This window comes from Myodes glareolus, chromosome 8, assembly GCF_982192425.1.
Source record: "Myodes glareolus chromosome 8, mMyoGla1.1, whole genome shotgun sequence".
Classification (NCBI taxonomy): Eukaryota; Metazoa; Chordata; class Mammalia; order Rodentia; family Cricetidae; genus Myodes; species Myodes glareolus.
Window position 1 is genome coordinate 53,863,687 of NC_142033.1, and position 24,143 is coordinate 53,887,829.

Sequence of the window (24,143 nt, forward strand, 5' to 3'; positions counted from 1 at the left end):
ACTGTCAGCCAATGATTCATAGGAAATCACCTGTATATCCTTAGAGTAATGAAGTACACAATCATGTAGATTTATAGAAGTTGTGTTTACCTTTGGCCTAGAAAACTTAAGGATGTCTTAAAGTTTTGCTAATTTAAATGTGAGGAAGTTATTCACTCATCAAAAGAGTTTCAAGGGCAGTGAACTTTTCGGTAAAGATTATACAGTCTTCAGAATTGTAACTGAGAAAGGGATAATGCCTTTTAGTAGAATTGCATGATGTATGTGTCTTGGTCACTACTGAGATTTTTTTTTTTAAATTTCAAGACAGGATTTCTCTGTGTGCAGCCCTGGCTGTCCTGGAACTCACTCTGTAGACCGGGCTGGCCTCAAACTCACAGAGATCTGCCTGCCTCTGCCCTCCTGAGTGCTGGGATTAAAAGTGTGCACCATCACTGCTTAGCATCACTGCTTAGCTTAGTTTTCTTTCTTTCCCTTCCTTCCTTCCTTCCTGCCTGCCTTTAACCCAGATTAAAACAAAATCAGATAAGTTTCAGTGACTGTCAAGGTTGTTGCTTTTGGCAAGGAAATACGGTAGACTACCCTGAAAGCAGACATACAATACCTAGAAAATATTTTAAAAGTCAATCTAAAAATGGTGAAAAGGCTAGTGAGGTCACAGTTCAGTCCACTATTTAGATTTTTCCTAAACTATGTGGTAGGCAGGTTACACATGATCCTCAGTTGACCTCAGTGATATTTGTACAGCTTCACAACTAATGTTGACTTGGGAGAGGGACCAGTTGTCTATGTTACAATGAGTGACTTCATAGAGACATGTGACGTCCTTTGAAGATATCTGATAGCCCCAAGCAACTGCCCTGGGAGGCCCATAGATTAACTCAGTAAAAGGTCCAACTACACTTCCCCTATATTTTTCTTTTCAAAGGCCAGGGATGAAACACTGGTATTGCACAATGGAGTCTTTGAATGGCAGAAGAGCTGTGACCTTTCTATGGTCAAGGATTATTAATGGGTAAAGATTCTGGTTTGGCACAGAGACCTCTCAGAACATTTTCGCTATTTTCCACATATCCCTTCTTTTCAAATGGGCCTTTATTTTTGTCTGGCTGTCAACCTAAGAAACAGGAGTGCATTGCAGAATCCCTGGACTTCTTGTCCATTTTGGTTGTGGGTTTCAACAGAGATGAGGAACTCTTCTCACCTCAAACATCTCAGAGTCACGGGGAATTCATAGGCCATATTTGCTTTCTTGATGACAAGCAAGTACGTATGTTCTGGCATTGGTGAATTCTTCCATTGTGTAGAGTACTACATTCTAAAGATACACTATGAGTAAGTAGTGTTAGCACAAGGTTCTCAAAGAAATTCTGTAGATCTAAGTGAAGTACAGAAAGCTTCAGAACTCAGGGAAGACACTCCCAAGTCTCTTCTTCCAAGAGTAGGGTGATGGATTCTATTACTGCAGATTATCACATAATTTGAAAAGAAAAAACGTACCACGAGATAAATTCGCCATAGGAGTAGGTAGGGCTCTATCATTTCATAAGGTTGTCAGGCAGCAGTAAATGTTGAAACATATCAAGGCATGGATGTAAGTTTTTGGAATCTGACACAGTCTGGAGAAGACTGAAACAACATGACTGGAGCAGATCAGAAATCTTCATTTCTTAAGGATCCCACACAATGACACTTCTGCTTTCTCTGCCCTCAAAGACCTAGCAGTGCTCCTGCCTCTGAGAGAGTTTACCTAGCCCAAGTCAAAGCTCCTTTCCTCCGGCCTGAAACCCGCTAAACTTGCCAGTTCCCTTAGGAATGCTCAAGGTCTCCAACTTCCAGGGTGATGGGGTGTGTGGAGTGTGCGAGGTGTGTGTGTGTTTGGGACGGGAGGGCCAAGTGCGCGAGTAGCTGGATTTGCACGTGCGCGGAAGCCGAGTCCGGCGGCCTGGGGTATTTTGGGTCCATGACCGTCCCGTACCGTTCGGGCGACGCGTTGCATCCTGGGCCTCAGCGTGTAGTTTGCGGGCGCCGTCATGAACCTCGAGAGCTTCGCGGCGGGCGAGCGGCGAGTTTCGCCTGCATACGTGAGGCAGGGCCGCGAGGCTCGGCGAGCGCACGAACACCTCATCCAGCTGCTTCTAGAGCAGGTATTCCCCTGCCTCGGTGCCCGCCCGGGTTCTGTGTCTCCGGGGAGGGGAGGGGAGGGGCGGGGCGGCGCGCTCCTCGGTGTTCGTGTCCGCGGAACTGCCAAAGTCCCGGTCTTCGCCAGCCTGGGTCGGTCGGGGAAGGCAAGGCCGGGAAGGCTTGGCATGTTGTTGGTAAACGCACTCCAGCCGGCAGCTTTCCGCCCGACCTCTCAGGCGGGCCTCGCTCCTGGTCGCAGTGCTGAACTTCAGTGCCCCCGAAGTTTGAAAACTCCTCATCGAGGGCATCATCTTGGCCGTCCCCTAACTGACCTGGGATTTAAGAATCCTAGCAAACCTAAGTGTCTGTATTCCTTCTATTCTCAATCTCTAGTTTGACAGCTTCTAGTTTGAAAACTCCTCACTGAGGGCATCACCTTGACCGCTACCTAACTGACCTGGGATTTAAGAATCCTAGCAAACCTAAGTGTCTGGATTCCTTCTATTCTCAGTCTCTAGCTTGTTGTCAAATAGGCTACGAACGTTCGGTCAAGTTGGCAGTTTCTTCATAGTTGCTGAGCCTATTTCGGATTTGAGGAGTCAAGGGGCATAACACAAAACACATTAAAAAAATTTCCAGTTCATTGGTGTAGGGTTTTAGGGAACAGTAATTTTCCTAAATATAAATATCTTTACTTTTTTTTTTCTTTTTCTGTCTCTCTCTCTCTCAGGGCAAGTGTCCAGAGGATGGCTGGGATGAAAGCACACTTGAGCTCTTTCTTCATGAGCTTGCAGTCATGGATAGCAACAATTTCTTGGGTAATTGTGGGGTGGGAGAAAGGGAAGGGAGAGTGGCCTCTGCTTTGGTTGCTCGTCGTCATTACAGGTATGTTTCTTACACCAGTTGTGAGAGCCTTTGGGCCCCTCCCCCAGGTGGAGTGTGAGGAACTTAAGAATGGTTATGGTATTCATAATAAATTTTGAAGCTTCTCCCCTCTTCAAATGGACATGGGAACCAAGTGAAACTAGAAGTTCTAATATGCAATGGTTTCCCTTTCAGACACTTCATGGTCAGCAGTGCTGTGTTTTTGATGAATATTTAAAGTGGGAAATTTTGGTTCTAAAAGCTTAATATTGTCAATGCAAAAAATACCGAGTTCCTCTCGAGATACTAGTGACAGGTGACACCAAATACCGTGTTGTGGTGTAACAGTTTCATGAGCTTTTTATAATGAAATAGTCACAGAACAAAGAAAATACTAAATCATAGACCAAGACTTTTAAAATACACTAGTAGAAATATGGAGGTCGGCCAGTTACAGCAAAGCAAGGCAATCCTAGTGTAAGTATCCGATAGCTTCTGAGTAGGTGAAATCCACTCCAGGGTCTCTGTACATTCCAGAAGGATTTACCTAACAGTCATGGAGGTGACAGCCCACACACAGGGAAGACATTTTGGTTCTGAACCTGCACCTTGCCAGCTTACCTCAATTATAGAAGTTCAGACATAAAATCATAGATAATGTTTAATGTGGGTGAGATTTTTTTTTAAAAAAATTTCAGTTGACATAAATCATAGTTGTCTTTCTTTTGAGTTTTTAAGACAGTGTCTCACTGTGTCACTTTGTAGATCAGACTGGCCTTGGATTTATAGATCTCTACCTGCCGCTACCTCCTGAATAGCAGGATTGAAGACATGTGCCACCACACCCAGTCATATTTCCTTTTTAACTTGCAGGTTTTATTGGAGAGTAATGAACTTGAGAGCATATTTTATCAGTATCTGAATCCCATTTTATAAGTACTTGTTTTGTTGCAATGATGGAGGAATGGGTGTATTAGATGATTACATTATTTGCATTAGTTTTGAAAGTTTTTTTTTTAACCCATTGTGAAAAGTGGTTTAATTTTCCTTTCAGACCTACCTCTTCATGCTGAGTGCCAAAATTTAAGGCATGAGCCACCACCTCCTGGAAAAAATGCTTTAATTATTAATTGATAGTGCTTTTGGATATGATTGCTTATTTCTATCTTCTGCCCTTTCTGCGAGAAATATGAACTCTTAAAAACCTTTTTTTTTTGATTTTTAAATCAAGTGCAGTTTTTGAGGCATACTAAAATTTGATTTTAACGTGAACTATGATAATGAGTATGGATGTACGTTTCCTGTCTCACTGCCCTGGTAACATGGTTCATATGTAATATATGTAGAAGACTCACATACAAAGTGTGCTCATAGGGAGGTGCAGCACTAGTGTTCTGTGATAATCTCCTTTTACACAGTTTCTGATCTAATTGGCTGTAAGGGATTGAGTTTACAGAAGGATTATTTCTTTATTTTAAAGAACATTCAAAGGCATCTGTAAGTGTATAGGGCCATCTAAGACAAGTAGATTTGGACACTCATCTTCAAGAAACATAATTAAAAAAAATTGAAACGGTTTTTGCCAATGGTGGTGGTGCTGCCTGTAATCCCAGCACTTAACAGAAATGGGGAGGGTCTAAAATATAGGGTAGCTAGTGCTACCTAGTGGAATCCTGTCTCAAAAGACTGCTGTCACCACCAGCAGCAAATCAGGGCAGTTTCTGAAGCATCTCATCCAGGTCGGAATCTGTCCTGCTGTGGTGAAGGAAGGGAAGAGGGAATAGGACTTACCTAGCACACACAGGACCTCTAGTTTGACCTGGGGACACACACATGCAGACACACAGGCTTTTTAAACTTCCACTTACTGTGTAACTTGCATAGTAAATGGATCCATCTTAGCATTGAAGAGATTTTCTTAGTAGTTACAGGAGGAGGTCATCTGAGAAGGACAGGAACTAATTATGGTGTGGAAGGACCTCTGTGTAGAACAGTACAGAGGGATGAAGAGTTGTGCTGGTAGCGTGTGCAGAAATAGATGGCTGTTGTTTAGATGTGCAGAAATAGAGTGCTTGCTCTTGCCAGATGTGTCAGTATATACTTAAATCCCAGCTACTTAGAAAGCTGAGACTGGAGGATCAGACGTTTACCTCTAGCCTGGGAAACATTGCAATATTCTGGCCCCTATACCGTGGTTTTAAACAGATTCCTGCAACGGTTAACGGCTTAAAGTGATTGCTCTTTCCTCAGTTCTCTGTAGTTGTCAGGTGTCAGCTAAGAGTGCAGCTACTAAAGATGACTTGGTTACGTGGCTGAGGGCTCAGCTTCTCTGTTCCCATGAGGATTGTGAGAGGCAGTACACACTAGCAAACTCCTCAAGAAGTCTGATGAAGACTTCAGTGCTTCTTATGACCTTCTAGAACTTAGAGGCTCCAGACAGTAACTCCTGAGTCAACCAAGTTAGTCTGGACACCCCCACATATGGATTTAGATAGGTGAGAGAATTAGACTATCTCTTGGTGTGGACCAGCAGGAGAACAGAATTGATATGGTGGTCCTTGGGGATTACTCCACATTAGTCATTTATGAAGTGTGCGTGCAATAGTGGAAGACTGCCTCTGCTAGTTTTTGGTTATTTAGTTGTAAATAATTACAATAATTATTATGTATGTATGTAAATAATTACAATAATTAATAATGTGTATTAATTACTTGAACACTGAATGTAATTGTATAGCTTTTGGTCCATTTTTTGCTTAGGTTCATCCATGGAATTGGGCGGTCTGGTGATATTTCTGCTGTGCAACCAAAAGCTGCAGGCTCTAGCCTCTTGAACAAAATTACCAATTCTTTGGTGCTTAGCGTCATCAAGCTGGCCGGTGCGTAGCATGTCATTCATAACGTGACTTGTGAGTAGACAGCACACTAGTTTCTTGTATGTATATCTCTTCAAAAGCAACGTGAATTTGCATTTTTAAAAGTGCACACATGTAAACCTGTTTCAGTCAAGACAGAAAACAACCCCAGAAATGGCTTTTAACCATGACTTTCATGAGAGCAAATATGAAAGAGAAACATCAGGGTTACAGCCCATGTTATTTTATGAACGAAATTTATCATTTCTTCCAGAAGGATGTTGGCTTTTCATTTGTTTTGTTTGTGAGATAATAAGTTGCTTTATTTCTTCTTTGTAGGTGTTCATTCCGTGACCAATTGCTTTGTAGTTCCTATGGCAACTGGTATGAGTCTAACCTTGTGTTTCTTAACATTGCGACACAAAAGACCTAAGGCCAAGTATATCATATGGCCGCGGATAGACCAGAAGTCCTGCTTTAAGTCCATGGTCACTGCAGGTAAAAGACATGCAGCGTATGTAATGTTTTAAACATCCAGTGGGAAACTCAGATTTTTATATAGAGATAGGTAAATGAAAAATTAAATGCGCTCCATATTCATGTTTTAAAGAAATTTTAGTAGTCATAAAATTTAGCACGTATTTTGTTTTTAACAATTTGTAAGCTTATATATACTTACATTTACCACTAAAGTTTGCATAATTATTTGTGGGGTGATCTTTAATTATATGCTAGTTAAGTGCAATATTTCAGTTAAAATTCTGAAGGACTCTTGGGCCATGAGATGGGTCAGTGATCTCCAGGTGACTGAAATTTATAGTTTTCTTTAGCAGTAAAACACAAAGTTTATGGGTGTGATTTATTTTAGCACCTGAATATTTTATTATCATTTATGTCTAGCTCTGAAAAACGTAAACTCAAGTGAAATTGAAATGTTCCCAGAGAAGGAGTAGGCTTCATTTTTATTTTATTTTATTTTTACAGAACTTGAACTGGACTAGTTGTCTTTTTGGTTATCAACACCTGAGTAATTAATTTCTGTAGACCTATGATTAAACATGTGTTTTCCTTATTTTATCGAATCCATTCCTTGTCATTTCAAAGTGCTAAAGATCCAGTCTAGCTGCTGGTTGTTCTTCACGCCCTTTTCTGACTGTCTTAGTTAGAGTTTCTTCTGCTGTGAAGAGACACCATGACCACAGAGACTTTTAAAAATGAAAACATTTAATTGAGGTGGCTTACATTCCAGAGGTTTAGTCCATTATCCTCATGCTGCAACACGGTGGCATGCAGACAGGCATGGTGCTGAAAAGTAGCTGAGAGTCCTACATGGACGCCCAAGTAACAGGAAGTGGTCTGAGATACTGTGCAAGGCTTGAGCATAAATGAGACCTCAAAGCCCACCCCCACAGTGACACACTTCCTCCAACAAGGCCGTACCTACTCCCATAAAGCCACACCTCCTAATCGTGCCACTACTTAGGAGCTTATGGGGGCCAATTATATTCAAGCTATTATACTGAGCCGCCATCTTTATTACTAGAAAAAAAGCTTGTCAGTGAAATAAATATTTAGAGTTTTTTTGTACAATTGCATTGCTTCTTAGAGTTCTAGAATCATCTTGCATTTAATTGACACTAATGTTTAGATTTCTGGTTGACTTGGTTAGGTTTTGAACCAGTGGTGATTGAAAATGTTTTAGAAGGCGATGAGCTGCGTACTGACCTGAATGCTGTGGAGGCTAAAGTCCGGGAACTCGGGCCTGATCATATTCTGTGCATTCATTCTACTACATCCTGTTTTGCTCCAAGGGTGCCTGATAGGTAACTGACTCATGAATATTGGTCTTTAGATGTTGTTCACTAATTCCCAAGCATGACAATATAACACTTGGTAGTAAGTAGTGAATATACTGGTCTAAGAGAATAAATTAATCCTAGGGATACTTTTTTTAGTGGTTTGGAGAAGTTTGATGCTGAAGGAAAGACAGCTGATGTGGAGGTGGAGATCCCCTTATCCAAGTCTTAGTACACCTCACTTGTCTGCTTTCTTGTTCTTGCCGCTTTAAGTCTCTCACTGTTGTCCTCACTGCTTTAGCCTTTTCAAGTGAATTGCTGGCTTAGTAGTTTTCCCTATCACTATTTCTTTGGCTTTGTAATTCATTTACTAACAGATTATAAATAAAGTATTTTAGGATTATTTACATTTCTTTGATTGGGAGATTAAGCTAGATATGTAAAGTGGTTGATGATAATATAAATTAGAAAATTAAAACCCTGCGGGTGGCAGATGTTCATTTTTCTAAAGTATAGCCAGAGATTTTTTTTTTTTTTTGAAAATGTCATAGGGCTTAAGTTTATTGACAAGAATTTCTGTTTTGGCTGAAGCTCTGGTTTGTTCTCATTTCAACATTTTTAACAGAAGTGCTAATAATTAATAAGAATTGTGTTGACTTTGGACTCTGGTTGCTAAGCTTTTGTGTTTGTGGACTCGTGGTTTGGCAGTGATAGCTACATGTTAACTTTTTATTATTTTACAGGCAAATTTTGAAAGATCATATTGAAGCCATACTCTTGAAAATTTGCCTTGGGTCATTCATGAGCCTATGAATTCTGTTTTAAAATTATATTGCATATTCTGTAGTAGTTTATTAATGACTAGCCATTTTAAATTTCTAAGCAGCAAGCATGTGGATGTTTGTATTAGTTGAATTATTTTTCTCTGTGGAGTGTTGCTTCGTTTTGAGCCATATTTTCAGTGTGTGATGTTGCATTGTTTTACACATATACCTGATAGAAAAGATTCCAGAGAATTTAGTAGTTGGCAAGTTGTCACTTGTTACTTTTTGTTGTATGACGTAATGATTGCTTTTGATGAGTGAGGTTATGAAAATGGCAGTATAAAGTTAGTGTATTTGATCTTCTGATTTTATAGTCTTAATTTTAGTGGTATAGCATTTATTTTGTTTTTATTGATCAATTATTGAGAAGTATTATAGGAAATCCATGTAAAAGGAATATTAAAAGAATGTCACTTTGGATAGCTATTAAAATTAGATTCTGGTTTAGAATACAGTGGAATTCACGTGGAAAATCTGTTTCCTCCTTTTCTTTGCCTTTCATTTAATACCTCTTTTATGTCCTATTAACACATCTGATTAATTTAGATCATTTAAAAGCTACTTACAGGTTTGTTGTTTTTTAGATAATGTTAATATTATGGTACCTTATTTTCAAGGAAGTTATCAGGGAATCCTTTCACTACAGCACACACGAAAAACATGCCTTTAATCTTCTGAAGAATATATGTATGTATGTTCCAATTCTATTTTGTTAGTAACAGAAGAAATTTTGGTATTGATTGTGAGACAGGTGTGTGTGTGTGTGTGTGTGTGTGTGTGTGTGTGTGTGCTTGCTTGTGTGTGTGCCCCAATGGTTGATTTTAGGCTTCTTACTCTATTACTCTGCACTTCATTCTTTGAGATAGGGTCTCTCACTGGACCTACAGCTCCCTGTTTCAGTTCCAGTGGCTAGCACTCGAGCCCCAGTAATCATCCTGTCTCTTCCTGCCTGGTGCTGGGATTATAGGCACACACTGCCTTGCCTGACTTCTTAACATGGGTTCTGGGGAATTGAACTCAGGTCCTCATGCTTGCAAGGCAAGCACTTTACTGACTGATCGATCCATGCCTCCAGCCTTAAAGATTGTTTAATTCATGTCTTAGTCGGTGCTCTATTGCTGTGAAGAGACACTGTGACCACAGCAACTCTTATAAAGGAAAACATTTAATTGGGGTCTTTCTTACAGTTTCAGAGGTTTAGTCCATTATCATCATGGCAGGGAGCACGGTGACATGCAGGTCTAGATCTGGTGCTGTAGCAGTAACTGAATTCTATATCCAAATTTGCAGGCAGCAAAAAAAGACACTGGCCTGGCTTGTGCTTCTGAAACCTCAGAGCCCATCCCCAGTGACACATCTCCAACAAGGCTACACGTCCTACTCCTTCTCAAGTAATGCTACTCCCTAATGACTAAGCAATCAAATTTATGAATCTGTGGGGCCATTATCATCCAAACAACAGTTCATAATACTTAAAGGAAGCAAATTGAAAGTTTCTGATAATGAACAGGATCTTATTCCCATTTATAGTTTAAAACATACTTGTTCACATCTAGGAAAAAAGATATGCTATACATACAACTCCTTTATTTCCTTACTTGAGACAGGGTCTTGCTGTGTATCTCTGACTGGCCTGGAATGTACTGTATAGAATCAGCTGGCCTCAAGTTCACAGAGATCCATTTGCTTCTGCTTCCCTGTGCCATGTGTTTTAAATACCTCCTTTTGGAAAGAAGCATAGAAATACTTTGCTTCCAAATTCTATTTGTGAAACCAAACCTCTTTTTAGAAATCAATTTTGTTGCATCACAGGATATAGTTATAGTTTTGCAGTGTACTGACGTTGTTTTATAGGTGATTTTAGTCACAAATAGTATTGGGTTTTGAGAAGGAGCCTCTGCTGTGTTGTGGTTCATTACCATACTTAACATAAATTAGAGTTTTAAATGTCTTTTAATGAGAGGTGTCAAATAAAAGAGTAAAGAAGGGTAGATTTTAAGCCAACAGTATTTTAAAGGATGTATCCAAGTTGTTAGACAATGTCTGTGAATTTTGATACAGGAATGTTGTAGGTCCCTCACTGCCCCCCGCTTTTGTCTTTTTAAAATTAAGGTCTACTTGAAAGTGTATTTTTTTAAATTTTGTGAGATTTCTTAAGGTTTCCAGATATGCTTATTTATTTTCTCAGTACTAGCTTCAGTATAGTGAGTAGTCAAAGCAGTAAGAAGGGGAATTGCAGCCCTTTGTGAGGTATCATCTAATCTCTGTGCTTTGTAAGAAGTTTGGAAATTATTGAAAAGTTACCATCGTAAACTTTTGTTTTGTTTTTCTTTGAGCCAGGGTCTCACTATGTAGCCTGGCTGGCCTGGAACTCGCTGTGTAGACCAGGCTGACGTCACACTCACAGTGCCTCCACATATCAAGTCATAAGCTTTTCTCAATATGTTTTTCCCTCATTTATTAGTAACATTGAAAGACTTTCTAAGGTTTTCTAAAGTGCTTGCTGTGTATTTCCAGCCTGATGAATTACATGCAAAGATACTACAGAGGGAATTCAGTTTGTCATTCCCTTCTCTCTTTCCTTAATATACTTTAACACTGTTGATAAAAACTTTCCATAATTATTATAAAGCACAGTATGAGTATGTCTTTCTGTAAATGTTTATGTTTATAGATTAGAAGACCTGGCTGTGATTTGTGCTAACTATGGCATTCCGCATGTAGTCAACAACGCTTATGGATTACAGTCTTCCAAGTGCATGCATCTCATTCAGCAGGTGATTTATTATATTAATATTATATACTATAGGATTATGACTTTTTTTCCTACAGTCTAATACAGTGAAAGTTATTTAACTCTCTCTACTTTGGGGAGCATTAGAAACTTGTACTCTCTTGGTGTAAAAGTCATTATTCCTTGGTAGTCTAATGGTAATTGAATAGTAACTTTTAACGATTTGTTTATGCATCTGTTTTGTGTGTACACACGTGTCTGTATGTGTAAGTGTATGCATACCTATGTGTCTGTGTGTGTGTGTGTGTGTGCTTGTTCGTGCAGTTGGGGGCCAGAAGAGGGTGTTGAGTATCCTTCTATTGTTCTCCTATTTCATCAAGGTGGAGTTGCTCTGAACCTGTACGTTGAATTTTCTCAAGCAGGCCGGAAGTCAGCAAGCCCCAGTGGTCCTCCTGTCTTCACCCTTTTTGGAGCTAGAGTTTTAGGTGTGGGTGAAACGCCTGACTCGTTACATGGGTTCTGGGATCCCAACTCTGATCCTCATGGTTGCACAAGTGTTCTTCCTGGATGAACCATTTCTCCTGCCCTTGAAAATAGCTTTGATGGTCCTGAATCAACACAGAAAAATTTCAGTATCATTCTTAACTTTCTGGGATTTTTTTTTTAAACCCTGGGTGCTCATTTTTCTAATGTATTGAATTACATTATTGATGATTATATTTTATATAGAAGAAAAAGAAAACAGGAAGAGTAAGAGTGAACCATGTAAACACATAAACATATTTTCAAATCTTAAAAAAAATACAAAACATTTAAATGTTTTCCAGGATCTAAAGACTCTCTTAGTAGCTGCTGCTCTATGACGTTTACTTATTCACACTTACCTTTTCTTTGGTGTCTTTTCATCGTTCCTTAACTTTTCAAGGCGGCCTCACAGGCCTAGGTGGATGGTGTTTGGTGCGAATGGAGCAGAAGAAAGGGATACAGTGCTCTGTGCTGGAACACGTGAGGACACTTTACATGGGTGACTCACTTTTATTGAATTGCCCCTCCTTTCCTCTTCTAGTTCCTAGTACTTAAGAAAATTACTCCATTTATTTGTGTGTGTGCTCATGCTCACACGTGTGCGTCATAACACGCATAAGGAGGTCAGAGGACAGCTTGTAGGAGTCATTTCTTTCCTCAGCCATTGATTCCAGGGCTAGAACCACGGCTGTCAGGGTTGGTGGTGAGTACCTTTAACCGCAGTCATCTCACTGCTTCTCCCCCTTTTGTATCTTTAACGCTTTCAAAGTTTAAATGCATTAGCATCTCTCAAAGTTTATAAAAGGAAGGAGCATGTGATCATAGCTATCTTTATTTCTAATCATAGCTATCTTATAAGTAACACTAGTCATTTATAATGAACATTTTTCTGTTTCCGTGAATGTACTGTTTTCACACAGTTTTAGATACTATGTATATTTAACAAAAGACTTTAAACCTTGTTAGTTCTATGTTTATACTTTCCACATGACTATATTTGTTTTCACACACATCATTTTAAAGATTTATTGTGATTTATGTATTTATATGTGGGAGAGAGATGGCCTGAGGAGGCCAGGAGAGGTGTTATATCCCTTGAAACTGGAGTTTAAGGTGTTCGTGAGCTGCATAGGTGGGTGCTGGGGTCGGAGTTCTGATCTTCACAGTAGAGCAGCAGTTGCTCTAGCTGCTGAGCTATCTCTGCAGCCTGAGATGAGTCGTTCACTCAGATGTTATTCCCTAATTGAGAATTACTCAGTTCTGGGGCTCACAACATACTTTTGAACACTTGAAAGTGGAGTGATAGTGGTATACTAATGGAGAGCCAAACTAAGGGAAACAGTTGTGGAGCCGATGTGAAAGGTGTCCTTGGGGCTGCTCTTCCTGGCACTCCACTTTGTCGTGTGCATGTACGTGTGTGATGTTTCACAGGTGCTGTCCTGTAGGTGTATTACCTTCTAAAATGGACTTGTCTTTAAGTAGTAAATAAACATTTCTGCAGATTGGCCTACATGAGGAGAGGTCATGGCACTGTTGGTTTAAACAACATAAATATGTAAGTCTTGTTGAGTTCTGACTGCTATTTCGTGACATTCTAAATAGAGTTAACTTTCACTCATAACTGTCATAATGCAGACAGCTTACCAAAGACCTACCATGTGTGTTAGGCGTCCTGTCAGGCTGTTAATGTTTTAAAACTAATCCTATTAAGTTAAGGTGTATTTTCACTGTTCCTGTTTATATATGAGGAAATATGCTCAGTGGTTTAACTGTTTGACCTGAGTCTCACAGCTGCTGAGGAAGTTGTGTAGCAGTCTGCCATCAGGGCCCCCAGTTTCCCTAAAACAGAACAGAGTCTCAAGAAAGCAGTATCACAGTAACCGTGTAATTAGTGAAGACAACTGTGATACCTGAAATGTCTTAGCACTTTTAAAAGATGTCCCAGAATGACTTGGTTCTGAACAGATAAGCTACTCTGTTGTGTATGTGGAATCTAAGAAGTACACTTCTGGTTCTGTTTACTGAAATGCCTAATCTGAGATGTTAGGACAGATTAATAGAGGGCACATAGTAGAGCTATAGAAATGTGTGTGGGATTGGCTGTTTAGAATAGAAGGTGAAGTTCCAAAGTGTGGGAAGCAGCGACTTCACTTGTTAAGAAAAGTAGGTGTTACTGCTACTTACCCACACGCCTGATTGTTATTTCATTCAGTAGATTTTCTGACTTCCCATTAGTATATGAGCTACCACAATATGTACTGGGGACACAGTGTTGCAGCCTATTTCCCAGCAGCCTCCATCCTGCTAGGTTTTTCATTTTCTTCCTTAGTGTCAGCCTATTGTTAGTGTGGGGGTATGACCCTTGAACATTTCTGAGATCTAGTGTTTTTTTGTGAAGGAGTGTGCAGTCTTGGTGGTGAAAGGGTGAGTGTAGCAGTCTGGAGTCAGCTTCCCCTTCTCAGTCCCCCACTCCCAGGTCAGGTTCATGCTCCTCTCAGAAAGCCTAGACAGTATTTCTGGACCCTTTCAACCTGGCACCACTTGGTGTGCTTTCTCTTCACTTACTGTTGATGTTTATGTTGTCCCCCCCTTCCTGAGATGGGTTTCTTCTGTTCATAGTCTGTTAGGAAATAAGAATCATGGCAAGAGTAAGGCTGAAACAGTCAAGTGATGGTCTCTGACTATCTGCTCCCCTCCATGGCTTCTACTGCCTCTACCTGTTGCCTACATCTGGTCTCTCAGATTAGGCCAGCTATCTGCGATTTCCATTCTCCCTGAGATACAGAAGTGGGGAAGAAGTGTGAAAATGAAGGTCAAATGTGGTTATAATATTAATAGGAATGTAGATTGTGAATACAGATTGAAAATCTGTGACTGCAGATAAAGAAAAAAAACTATGTGAGTTGAAATTTAGATGGTATCTCCGTTTTTAAGAGAAGAAAATTGCAGCACATTAAACAGAAGGTCATAGCTGTGTCAGATGGGAAGCAGAACTTGGTTCCACATTTCTAGTAGGTCTGTGTTCAGCTCTGTGCTGGGATGTTAGACTTCCATTTGAAGTTCATTTGCATTGTAATGACACCATCTAAGTTCACATGTTATGGAGAAACATTGATTTTGGAACTTCCAGGAATATACAGATGAAATTGCCATTGGTTGATGATGAACATAAAATTTGGCTTTTCTCTTTTGTGATCAGAGCCATCATGAAAATAGAGCTGTTTAAGGCTGGACTTGGAGCTTTATGCCTGGCCTGTAAATAGCCCCTGGGGTTAATCTCCAGCACTGTAACACAGACAAACCCAAAAGATAAAAATGTTAGTAGATTTTCCCAAGTATCAGAGAGAGGCACTTAATGTTCTAGCTGCTTGGTTGGCACTTTGGGTAGCTGTAGTTTATTAGATTGTGATGCTAGGTATTTAAAACTACTTAATCGCCACAGACCTTATTGTCAAATAAAAGTCATAGGTGTGGGACATGGGAGAAATGCTTTGTCTCGTACTCAGTTTTAAGGTAAAAAGCTGTTTCAGAGGAATTCCCTCTTGCACTGGTAATGACACCCCACCTGCTTTATGCAGGTTGAGTTGTGATTAATCTGTGAATGCCAATGTACACGGCAGTGTGCTGGGTGTTGTGTATATAATGAGCACCACCCAAGGCTGGAGTTCAGTTCTGTAAACCCTGGACTTGTACTGCCACAGAGAAAATCACATCCCTTCACTTGCTTTTAAACAGATGTCTATGCACTATTTCAGGGGTACTCATTTTTACTTTTTAATTAAGGTAAAATTAGCCTTTGTAAATGTGGGAATGAAATTAAATTGTATGTATCATTTTGTACGACATTTTTGTTGTGGCCTTTGCTCGTTCATAGAAGTTGTTGTTTGTCCTAGCGACTGACATGTGACCCATATGTTGTTTGATTCTAGGGGGCTCGGGTTGGTAGAATCGATGCTTTCGTTCAGAGCTTGGACAAAAATTTTATGGTTCCAGTAGGTGGTGCTATAATTGCTGGCTTTAATGAATCCTTCATTCAGGAAATTAGCAAGATGTATCCAGGTAAATAGATAACTTGTTTTTTGGAAAAATTAACTAATGAACAAAAATGTATGTGCATATAGTCTGCTGTGATAAGTTGCTTTCTCGAGCCTCCCCCATCAGTCCTCCTGCATATGCTCTGTCCCTCTGTTTTCAGGAAGAGCTTCAGCTTCGCCATCCTTAGACGTCCTTATCACCTTGTTGTCACTCGGCTGCAATGGCTACAAGAAACTGTTAAAGGAAAGGAAGGTGAGGCCTGCTCCTTGTTGAATGCCTGTGTTCTAGCCTGTATATCTGCGCTACCAGATTTCTAAAGTACCTACTTTAGAACATAGACACACAGCATAATTTAAATTGTTCAAGGTTTTAGGAGTTTAGATGTCACCTGGTAGAGTCTGGTCATTTTCCGGATTGGGAAAACAAATTCCAGAGAAGGAACTCACCTGCTGACAGGTGGCAGGATAGGAGCCACTGTTGGGTTTTTTTTCATCTCTTATTTGTCCTGTAGAAGCTAATCATCCCGTCTGTCCAGATATGCTGAGAAATAGTTCAGATGTATTATTTTACTATTAGTATTTGTTATTTAGAAACATCTGTATTGGGAATTATTTGTTCATTTATCACCTAAAGGTGGAGGGGCTCTCCTTTTTTTGTTACTAATTTTTATTAAATAATTTCTTTTGCATTTATTTATGTGTTCATGTGCATGTGCCATGGCACGTGTGGGGTCAGGGTTAGTCTGTGGGTACAGTGATTGGACTCAGGTCATCGGGAGTAGGAGGAGTCACCTTGCCTCTTACGTGCTCTGCTTTTTCTTTTAGAACAGGGTCTTGTTGTGAGGCTCTGACTGGCCTGGAGCTTGCTTATGTAGACAAAGCAGGCCTCATACAGTGGGCAGTCCTCCAGCCTCTGCTTCCTGAGTAGTGGGCCTACAGGCATCTGTCACCACTTCTGGCATAGAGGCTCTTGAATGTAATGGCAAAGTTTTTTTTTGAGTATTTGGAAGCCTGAAGGCTTGTTATTGTGTGAAGGACTAGTCCTCGGTGGAAGAACCAGTAGGAGTCAGCGACCTCCTTATTCTAAAGTAATAAATCCCTCCATCATTGCTGAAATGCTGGACTTATGCTGGCTGTGAGAAAAAAAGTGATGAGCTTTGTGGTTCCCGCTACGGAGGAGGCTAGGAAGAAAGATCCCTGGAGCCCAGGAATTTTTGGTCAACATAGTGAGAGCCAGTCTTTTAAAAGAAACTAACAGATGCTTCATTCGTAACAGCTCTCACCTTCCGCTGTGAGGACCAGGGACTGATCTCGGGTTGTCAAGCTTGCACAGCCGGCTCAGCCATGTCACTGGTCCTCTGCTAGGTTCATTGTATCCATTCTTTAATGTAGTATTCATCAAGTTCATTTCTAGAAATTGTTTCCATTTTGCATATGAAATTGTGATCTGGGAAGATGAGCTTGCTGAGGGATTGACTGGCCACTTTCAATCCTAGAACTGCTGGTGAAGACTGAGTCTGGGTGCTGCTCAGGCCCCTGTGTATGCTGTCTTAACCACTGTCTTCTCATGTTTGCAGTTACTGATACAGCACTGAGGGAGTGATCGATCCTTCCTAGGCATTTGAGCCATAAAGATGATGATTGATCTTGTGACCCTCCCATTCTATCTAGAGGAGGTATTTAAACCCCAGAGGCTCTCAAATGCACTAATTGATTTTATTTAAAATTCTTTGTATAGAATTACTTAGAACAAAGCCTGTCTAATGGAGTAATTTCCAGAATACTAAAATACTGGTCTGAGAACTCTGACACCGCATGAAAAAATAATTATTCTTTAATGTCTCCGCACAGTAGGTCTTCTGCAGAAAATGTGTCCTCCATAAGTACAGCTGTGTATATGTAGCTTAAATATTTTTTTATATTGGATTTGGTGCAGAAATGTAGCCTTTTTTTGTCTAAATGGACTCTCTCTGCTGTGAACATTTCATCATAGTAGTTTATTGGCTCAGCTGTGGAGAAGCCGAGGCAAAGCTATTTTGCGCCAGCCCGAGCTATTTATAAACCATCACTGAGAGCGCCTTTTTATGTTATTGCTGCTCTGTGAACTAAAAGAGGGGTGTTAAAGGAAAACTTGGGATTTCTTTTTATTCTCTGCCCTTATTCCCCACAATGGTATTTTTAGAGGTTATTTCTTACAGCTCTGTCTCTCCAGAAAAGCTTTACCTTTGTCACAGTGAGCAGACAAGAGCTCAGCTTGAAGCCATTCCGTTCCTCAAGCTTTCCTTTTTGAAGGGTGAAAGGATCAGAAAGTGGAACTTTGTGTGTGAATTGAGCCTCTTTGCCCTTAGCCCCTCCTGATCAGTGCATCTGCTTCATAGAGGGAGGAATGACCAGGAGTTGAACGAAGAGGCCTTGAAGAAAAGAGGTTAAAATACAAGCGACTGTTTCTTTGAGTTTTCTTACGCAAAAAGAAAGATCAGCCTTAGAAGTTTGTCCACTTCTGCCCAGCTCTCTTTATAGAAAAATACTTTGCTGACCAAGGTGGCAGACAGTCATTTATTATTGCAAGTATCTGCTGAATTGGCAAGTTCAGAAGAGAGGTGTAGTAGAATGGCTGCTCTGGGGCTAGAACTTGAGAGCTGGCACTTAGAGGATAAACCATGTTCTAGAACACTAGATTGTAACAGCAGTGGTTTAACCAGAGCTAAATTTGGAAGAAGGAGTTTGTTTGTGTCCTGAAAGTGGAACTCTTGAATCTCTTGTCAATGTCTGACTTGGGACCTGGTTATGAGACTTCAGCACCTTGAAAGCAGTGTTTTTGCCACTGAGGCAAGTGTTGTTGAACATGTGTCTATCCTTGGCGGCAGTCACAGTGGAGACCACAATATTTAGTATCAATTTTTTCAGCTGTGGATATCTGTGTGTATGAATGTGTATCTGTCCACGCATGGTTCCTTACCTTCTGAGACAGACATGGAACACCATTTTCTCCTACCCCATAACATAATGTAGCATGTTGCACAGACATAGCCTAGGACATTTTCTTGGAAGTTTGATGAACTGTGCACATCTGAATTCTAGTGAGGGATAGTCTGGATATTGGATTTCAGTCTGCAGTCCAAAGCCCATTCAAAAGATAATGCGTAATATAATTCAGTTCCTTTTTCATGGAAAGTATAAGGTTTTGTGTTTTTATTCTAGAAACATAGCTGACATTACCATTCAGGTATACAGTTCTGTTTATCTGTAGTCAGAGTCTTTTAAAATTAAGTTAAATACAGCCAAAGGACATAGAAAATCAATATTATTTCATTTCTTGAAAGTAAGATCTTTCTATACACATTTGCTTGTGCTGCTTATAAATTTCTCCCGTTACAGAAGTATTTTATAATAAATGTCAGTTATAGATTTAACTGTAGCAGAAAATAGTACAAGCTCTGTAACACCTTCATGCATCAGGTAAAACTGCTTAGCTCAGTGTTAGTGTAGGATCGCCATACCATCCGATATCCTGAAAGATATTTTAAAGTGTGGTGATGTTAATAGGACATTAGGACTCTAATCTGTGTCCTGTGTGCAGTTCAGTATGCTGTAGTTGAGGTTGGCTTACCTCCTACAGCCTTCATACGCAGTAAAGACTGTAAATATTTGCTGTTGAGCATGAGCTTCATTCGAAGATAGGTTTTAAAAATTGAGTTAAACATTAATGATATATGAGACTTAGTTATCTTATGATTATCTTTATAATAAAGATTTCCCTCCTTATGTTAGTTACAGTAAAAGCTGATTTCTGGCTAGGAGTGGAGATATGTACCTGTAATCCCAGCACTCAGAAGGGTAAGGTAGTCTAGGCTTCATGGCGAGACCAGATCTCAACAGATAACTCTAAACCTCTGACTAGCTGGTGATTGATAGAACTGATTGAAGGTACTTTATTAGTGGATTAGAACTGAACGTTTTATGTGCATGGTTACATTTGCAGGTACCCTCTAGGTAACATTTCAGGAAAAGTTAGCTCAGGTACAAATTAAGTTCTCATTAGGGTCCACTCTACGGATGTGACAGCCACACTAGATAGAAGATTATTTTAAACTCTGCTTCTGTACTGAAGTACATAAACCGAAGAACTTTGTTTCTTTAACATGTCCTTAACAACAAATGGAAGGCGAAGGTAGCCTTGTTGCTAGGGGGACATAGGGATCCATAAAGGGCAATTCTTGGCAACTATTGAGTGTTAGACATACTGATGAAAGTTAGGATTTTTATAGCTAAAGAGACATTATCATTTCTTATCTATGTGGAAATAAGAAACTTTTTTTTAAAATGTAGAGCATTTAAAATTAGCAACTTGTGTACTTTGTAGTAGATGAAAAGACACACACAAAACCCATGAATTCTACTTTTAGGGACTGATGCCGTGGTAAGAGATTGTGAATTTTTCTAGTTGCCATACAGTTCTTGGAATCCATTTGATTCTTACGTGTGCTACGTTTTGAAGGAGTATTAGAATATTGATTTGAGGATAATCCAGTAAAATCTTTATACAAAATGTCCAAGAAAAGATACCTTTTTCACATAACTTTGTCCGTCCTATTGTGAAAATGACCACAGTTGTCTTAAATATTTCTCAGATTATGTTTAATTATAGTTTAATGAAGTTACAAATTATACAGGAAAAAATAAGTAAGCAGAAACATTTTTTGCCATAAACTTTTTGACCCCTTATATAAAGTAGAATACTGATCTTTCAATATGAGGCAGATTTATGGGAGTTGTATATGACAAATGTTGCTGTCATTATCAAGTGTAGCTTACACAAAGGGATGTATTTGGAAATACAGGCAAACATTGAATGTTAATAAATGTGCTCAGAAAAAATAATCCATTAAAAATGTTAGCTACTAGATGAATCACTGCTGAGCAGAGCTCTGAAGATGTAGGTGCTGTTGAAAGTAAAGTAACAAATAGAAAGACTAGAAAATAAGGACTGAAGAGATGCTCTTCCAGAGGACCTGGGTTCGATTCCCAGTACCCACATGGCAACTCACAGCCCTCTGAAACTTTAGTTTCAGGGGGTTTCAACAGCCTCCTCTGGCCTCCACAGGCACACAGGTATGCATGCAGACAAAATACCCATATTTTAAAAAATAATGGAAAATGATTTGTATTTTCAATAGCTCATGATTATGATAATATATTATATAAAATATATTTATAAATATAAAAATAAATATATATAACATATAATATATTTATATACATTTTATTATATATTTATGACAAGAAGATGTCTTACTACATCTATCAGATAACAATTGTAATTTTTGACTTTTTGATTATAAAAAGAACTAATTTAGTGATCTAATATTTTATGATTCTGACATGCTAAGAATTGTTCTTATAAATTTAAGAATGGTGATTAGTATAACATTTTAGGTGAGAATATATTGTCAGCAAGGTAAGGCCTTTGTACCTGTAAGGAACTGGTAATTCATAAAACTGGACAGCATTCTCCCTCCTCTCTTAGTTTTTATCTGTTACCAGATAGAGTTGCTCCTCTGTGGACTTTAGACCCGAAAAGCTGCTGAGAGAGCTGCCTTAGGGAGAAAGCAGAAGCAGCTTTTGTGGCCTTTGAACTTGAGAAGTGTCATTTCCGCTGTTAGCCTTGGAGTCTCTTTAGAATTTATGTTTAACTGTGGATGGAGGTCAGTGAAAGTAGACTCATCCAACTGCAGATGGATTTGGGTAGGTTTTCATTTTGCACCTTTTCAAAAGCAGAAGCAGAAAAAAAAATAACTTTTCAGTTTAAATAGCTGCTGACTCAGTTATACTGCTATGCCTGTGTGTGTGACTTAGGAACATTTATTACACTTTCTGCTATTGGCAAAGTAGAGTAAGTTTTAGTTTTAGCTATTGTAGTCTTTGAGATAAGAGAATTGTTCATTTTAGCTATGTGTACCTTAAACAGAGTAGATTTCTAGATGGGGCTGGGGATATAGCAGAGAGGTAGAGCACTGACCTAGCACACACAGGACCTCTAGTTTGACCTGGGGACACACACATGCAGACACACAGGCTTTTTAAACTTCCACTTACTGTGTAACTTGCATAGTAAATGGATCCATCTTAGCATTGAAGAGATTTTCTTAGTAGTTACAGGAGGAGGTCATCTGAGAAGGACAGGAACTAATTATGGTGTGGAAGGACCTCTGTGTAGAACAGTACAGAGGGATGAAGAGTTGTGCTGGTAGCGTGTGCAGAAATAGATGGCTGTTGTTTAGATGTGCAGAAATAGAGTGCTTGCTCTTGCCAGATGTGTCAGTATATACTTAAATCCCAGCTACTTAGAAAGCTGAGACTGGAGGATCAGATGTTTACCTCTAGCCTGGGAAACATTGCAATATTCTGGTCTTCCCATTAAAATAATTCTGAAATATCAACTCTGAAAGTTCTGCAGAGATGTGTTATATTATAGCCCAAGACCAGCAGTGGGGTGGGCTGTCTTTTCCTCTGTCTGCCGTTTGCAGTGGCTCTGAATCTCACTGTATTGTGGCAGAGGAGCAACATGGGAGATGGTAGATAATATACATTTCATACCAGTCAGGTTTTGTATTAAGGTTGAGTTGTATTTATTTGCGGTATTTTTATTTCAGGAAATGTTTGTATATTTGTCCACCCAACTGAAGAAGTTGGCTGAGGCCTACAATGAAAGACTGCTACAGACACCTCACAACCCTATATCTTTAGGTAATTTTCTTCCTTAATAAAAGAAAGTATGTCTGAAATATTCTTAGGAGGAAGTTGTCATTTATAGAAATAGTGAACTTGTTTTGATTATACTGATATTTCTAAATCCATCCCAATATTAAGTGATAACTAAAATTTACTTGGCATTTAGAAATGCTTTAATATTTAATGTTTCTCTAAGGTAAAGCCTGTTTAGTGAAGGAATCAGAGTTAATGGTAAATATAACAAATATACAGATAGTATATTATGTTTCTTATAATGAAAATTTGTTCAGTTAACAGAGCTCCAGCATAGCATTGTCGGTGCCTTTGCTTATTTTCCTTGGCTTCTGCTGTTATCAGTTGGTCTGCTGATATAAGGACTAATGTATCTGTTATGCAGTTCAGGGACTATTGAAGAGACTAGTGAGCTAGAGGGATTTCCGGTGGTTAAGATGCTGCTCTTCCAGAGGATTTGAGTTCAGTTCCCAGCTCTGACAAGGTCAGCTCACAGCTGCCTTTAACTCCAGCTCTAGGAAATCTAACACCCTCTCTGGCTTGTGAAGCACCAAACATACATGTACATGCCCACAAACAAACACATAAATAAAAAGCATTTTTAAAAAGTCAATAATTGACTTTTATATACGTAAGTATTTAAAAGCTTCATAATTAGTTTGTGAATATGTTTTATATTTCTCATCCAGTTCAGAAAAGTGAATCATTTATAACTGAAGCCATTTTGGAATGCGCATTCATGGAGAACCATATGGGTACCAACACCTAATAACAAAGCCCCTAATCTTTTGTTCACATAGCAGGTCGTGTTGGGAATATCAGTTATGCCATGTTTTAGTTGCCAATCCCTTTTCCCCATCTCTAAGATAGAGATAATAATCTATCATGCAGGATTGCTTAGGAGTGGTTGAGACCATTGTTTTAGGGTTTCTATTGCTGCAACAAAAAATACTATGGCCATAAAGCAAGTTGGGGAGAAAAGGGTTTATTTGGCTTACACTTCTGCATTGCTGTTCATCACTGAAGGAAGTCAGGACAGGAACTCAAACAGGGTAAGATCCTGGAGACAAGAACTGATGCAGAGACCATGGAGTGGAGCTGCTTACTGGCTTGTTTCCCATGGCTTGCTCAGCCCACCTCACAGAACCCAGGACCACCTACTATGGGATGGCACCACCCACCATGGGCTGGATTCTCCTCCACTGATTCCTAAATGAGAAAATGCTTTACATCTGAATCTCATGGAGGCATTTCCTCAAGTAAGGCTCCTTCCTCTTTGATGACTCCAGCTTGTGTCAAGTTGGCACATAAAACCAGCCAGTACAACAATGTAAAGTGTCTAGCTTGGCAAGCCAGTCTTCAATGAATAATGGCTATGGCAGTGGCGGGATCCAAAGACGCAGTTTACCATGAGGTCTCAGAGTGACAGTTGTACATTTGTGTATGTAGGAGTTAGCCCTACTGAGATAATATGCATACATATTGCTTAAGTCCTTCCAACTTAGTTGGATTCAGTTAGCAGCTCCATTGATCATGGTGATACAGAAATTTTGTTCCTGATTTGTGAGCATGTTTGCTTAAATTGTGCTTGTCTGCTATGGAAACATCCTTGCTGTAATTTATCAAGTGTAGTAAAGTGCTCT

At 39.5% G+C, this 24,143-nt stretch overlaps 1 protein-coding gene across 1 annotated transcript in view; it reads left to right on the top strand.

Moving 5' to 3' along the window:
• Positions 1-1,994: 1,994 nt before the first annotated feature.
• Positions 1,995-24,143, top strand: part of Sepsecs (Sep (O-phosphoserine) tRNA:Sec (selenocysteine) tRNA synthase) — a 29,937-nt gene continuing 7,788 nt past the window's right edge. Inside the window, exons 1-9 of the mRNA XM_048461625.3 lie at positions 1,995-2,147; positions 2,855-3,009; positions 5,749-5,867; positions 6,183-6,341; positions 7,513-7,666; positions 11,138-11,240; positions 15,652-15,781; positions 15,918-16,009; positions 22,410-22,503. Of these exons, the coding sequence (XP_048317582.3) occupies positions 2,034-2,147; positions 2,855-3,009; positions 5,749-5,867; positions 6,183-6,341; positions 7,513-7,666; positions 11,138-11,240; positions 15,652-15,781; positions 15,918-16,009; positions 22,410-22,503 (1,120 nt within the window). The 5' untranslated portion in view covers positions 1,995-2,033. The remainder of the gene's footprint in view (positions 2,148-2,854; positions 3,010-5,748; positions 5,868-6,182; positions 6,342-7,512; positions 7,667-11,137; positions 11,241-15,651; positions 15,782-15,917; positions 16,010-22,409; positions 22,504-24,143) is intronic.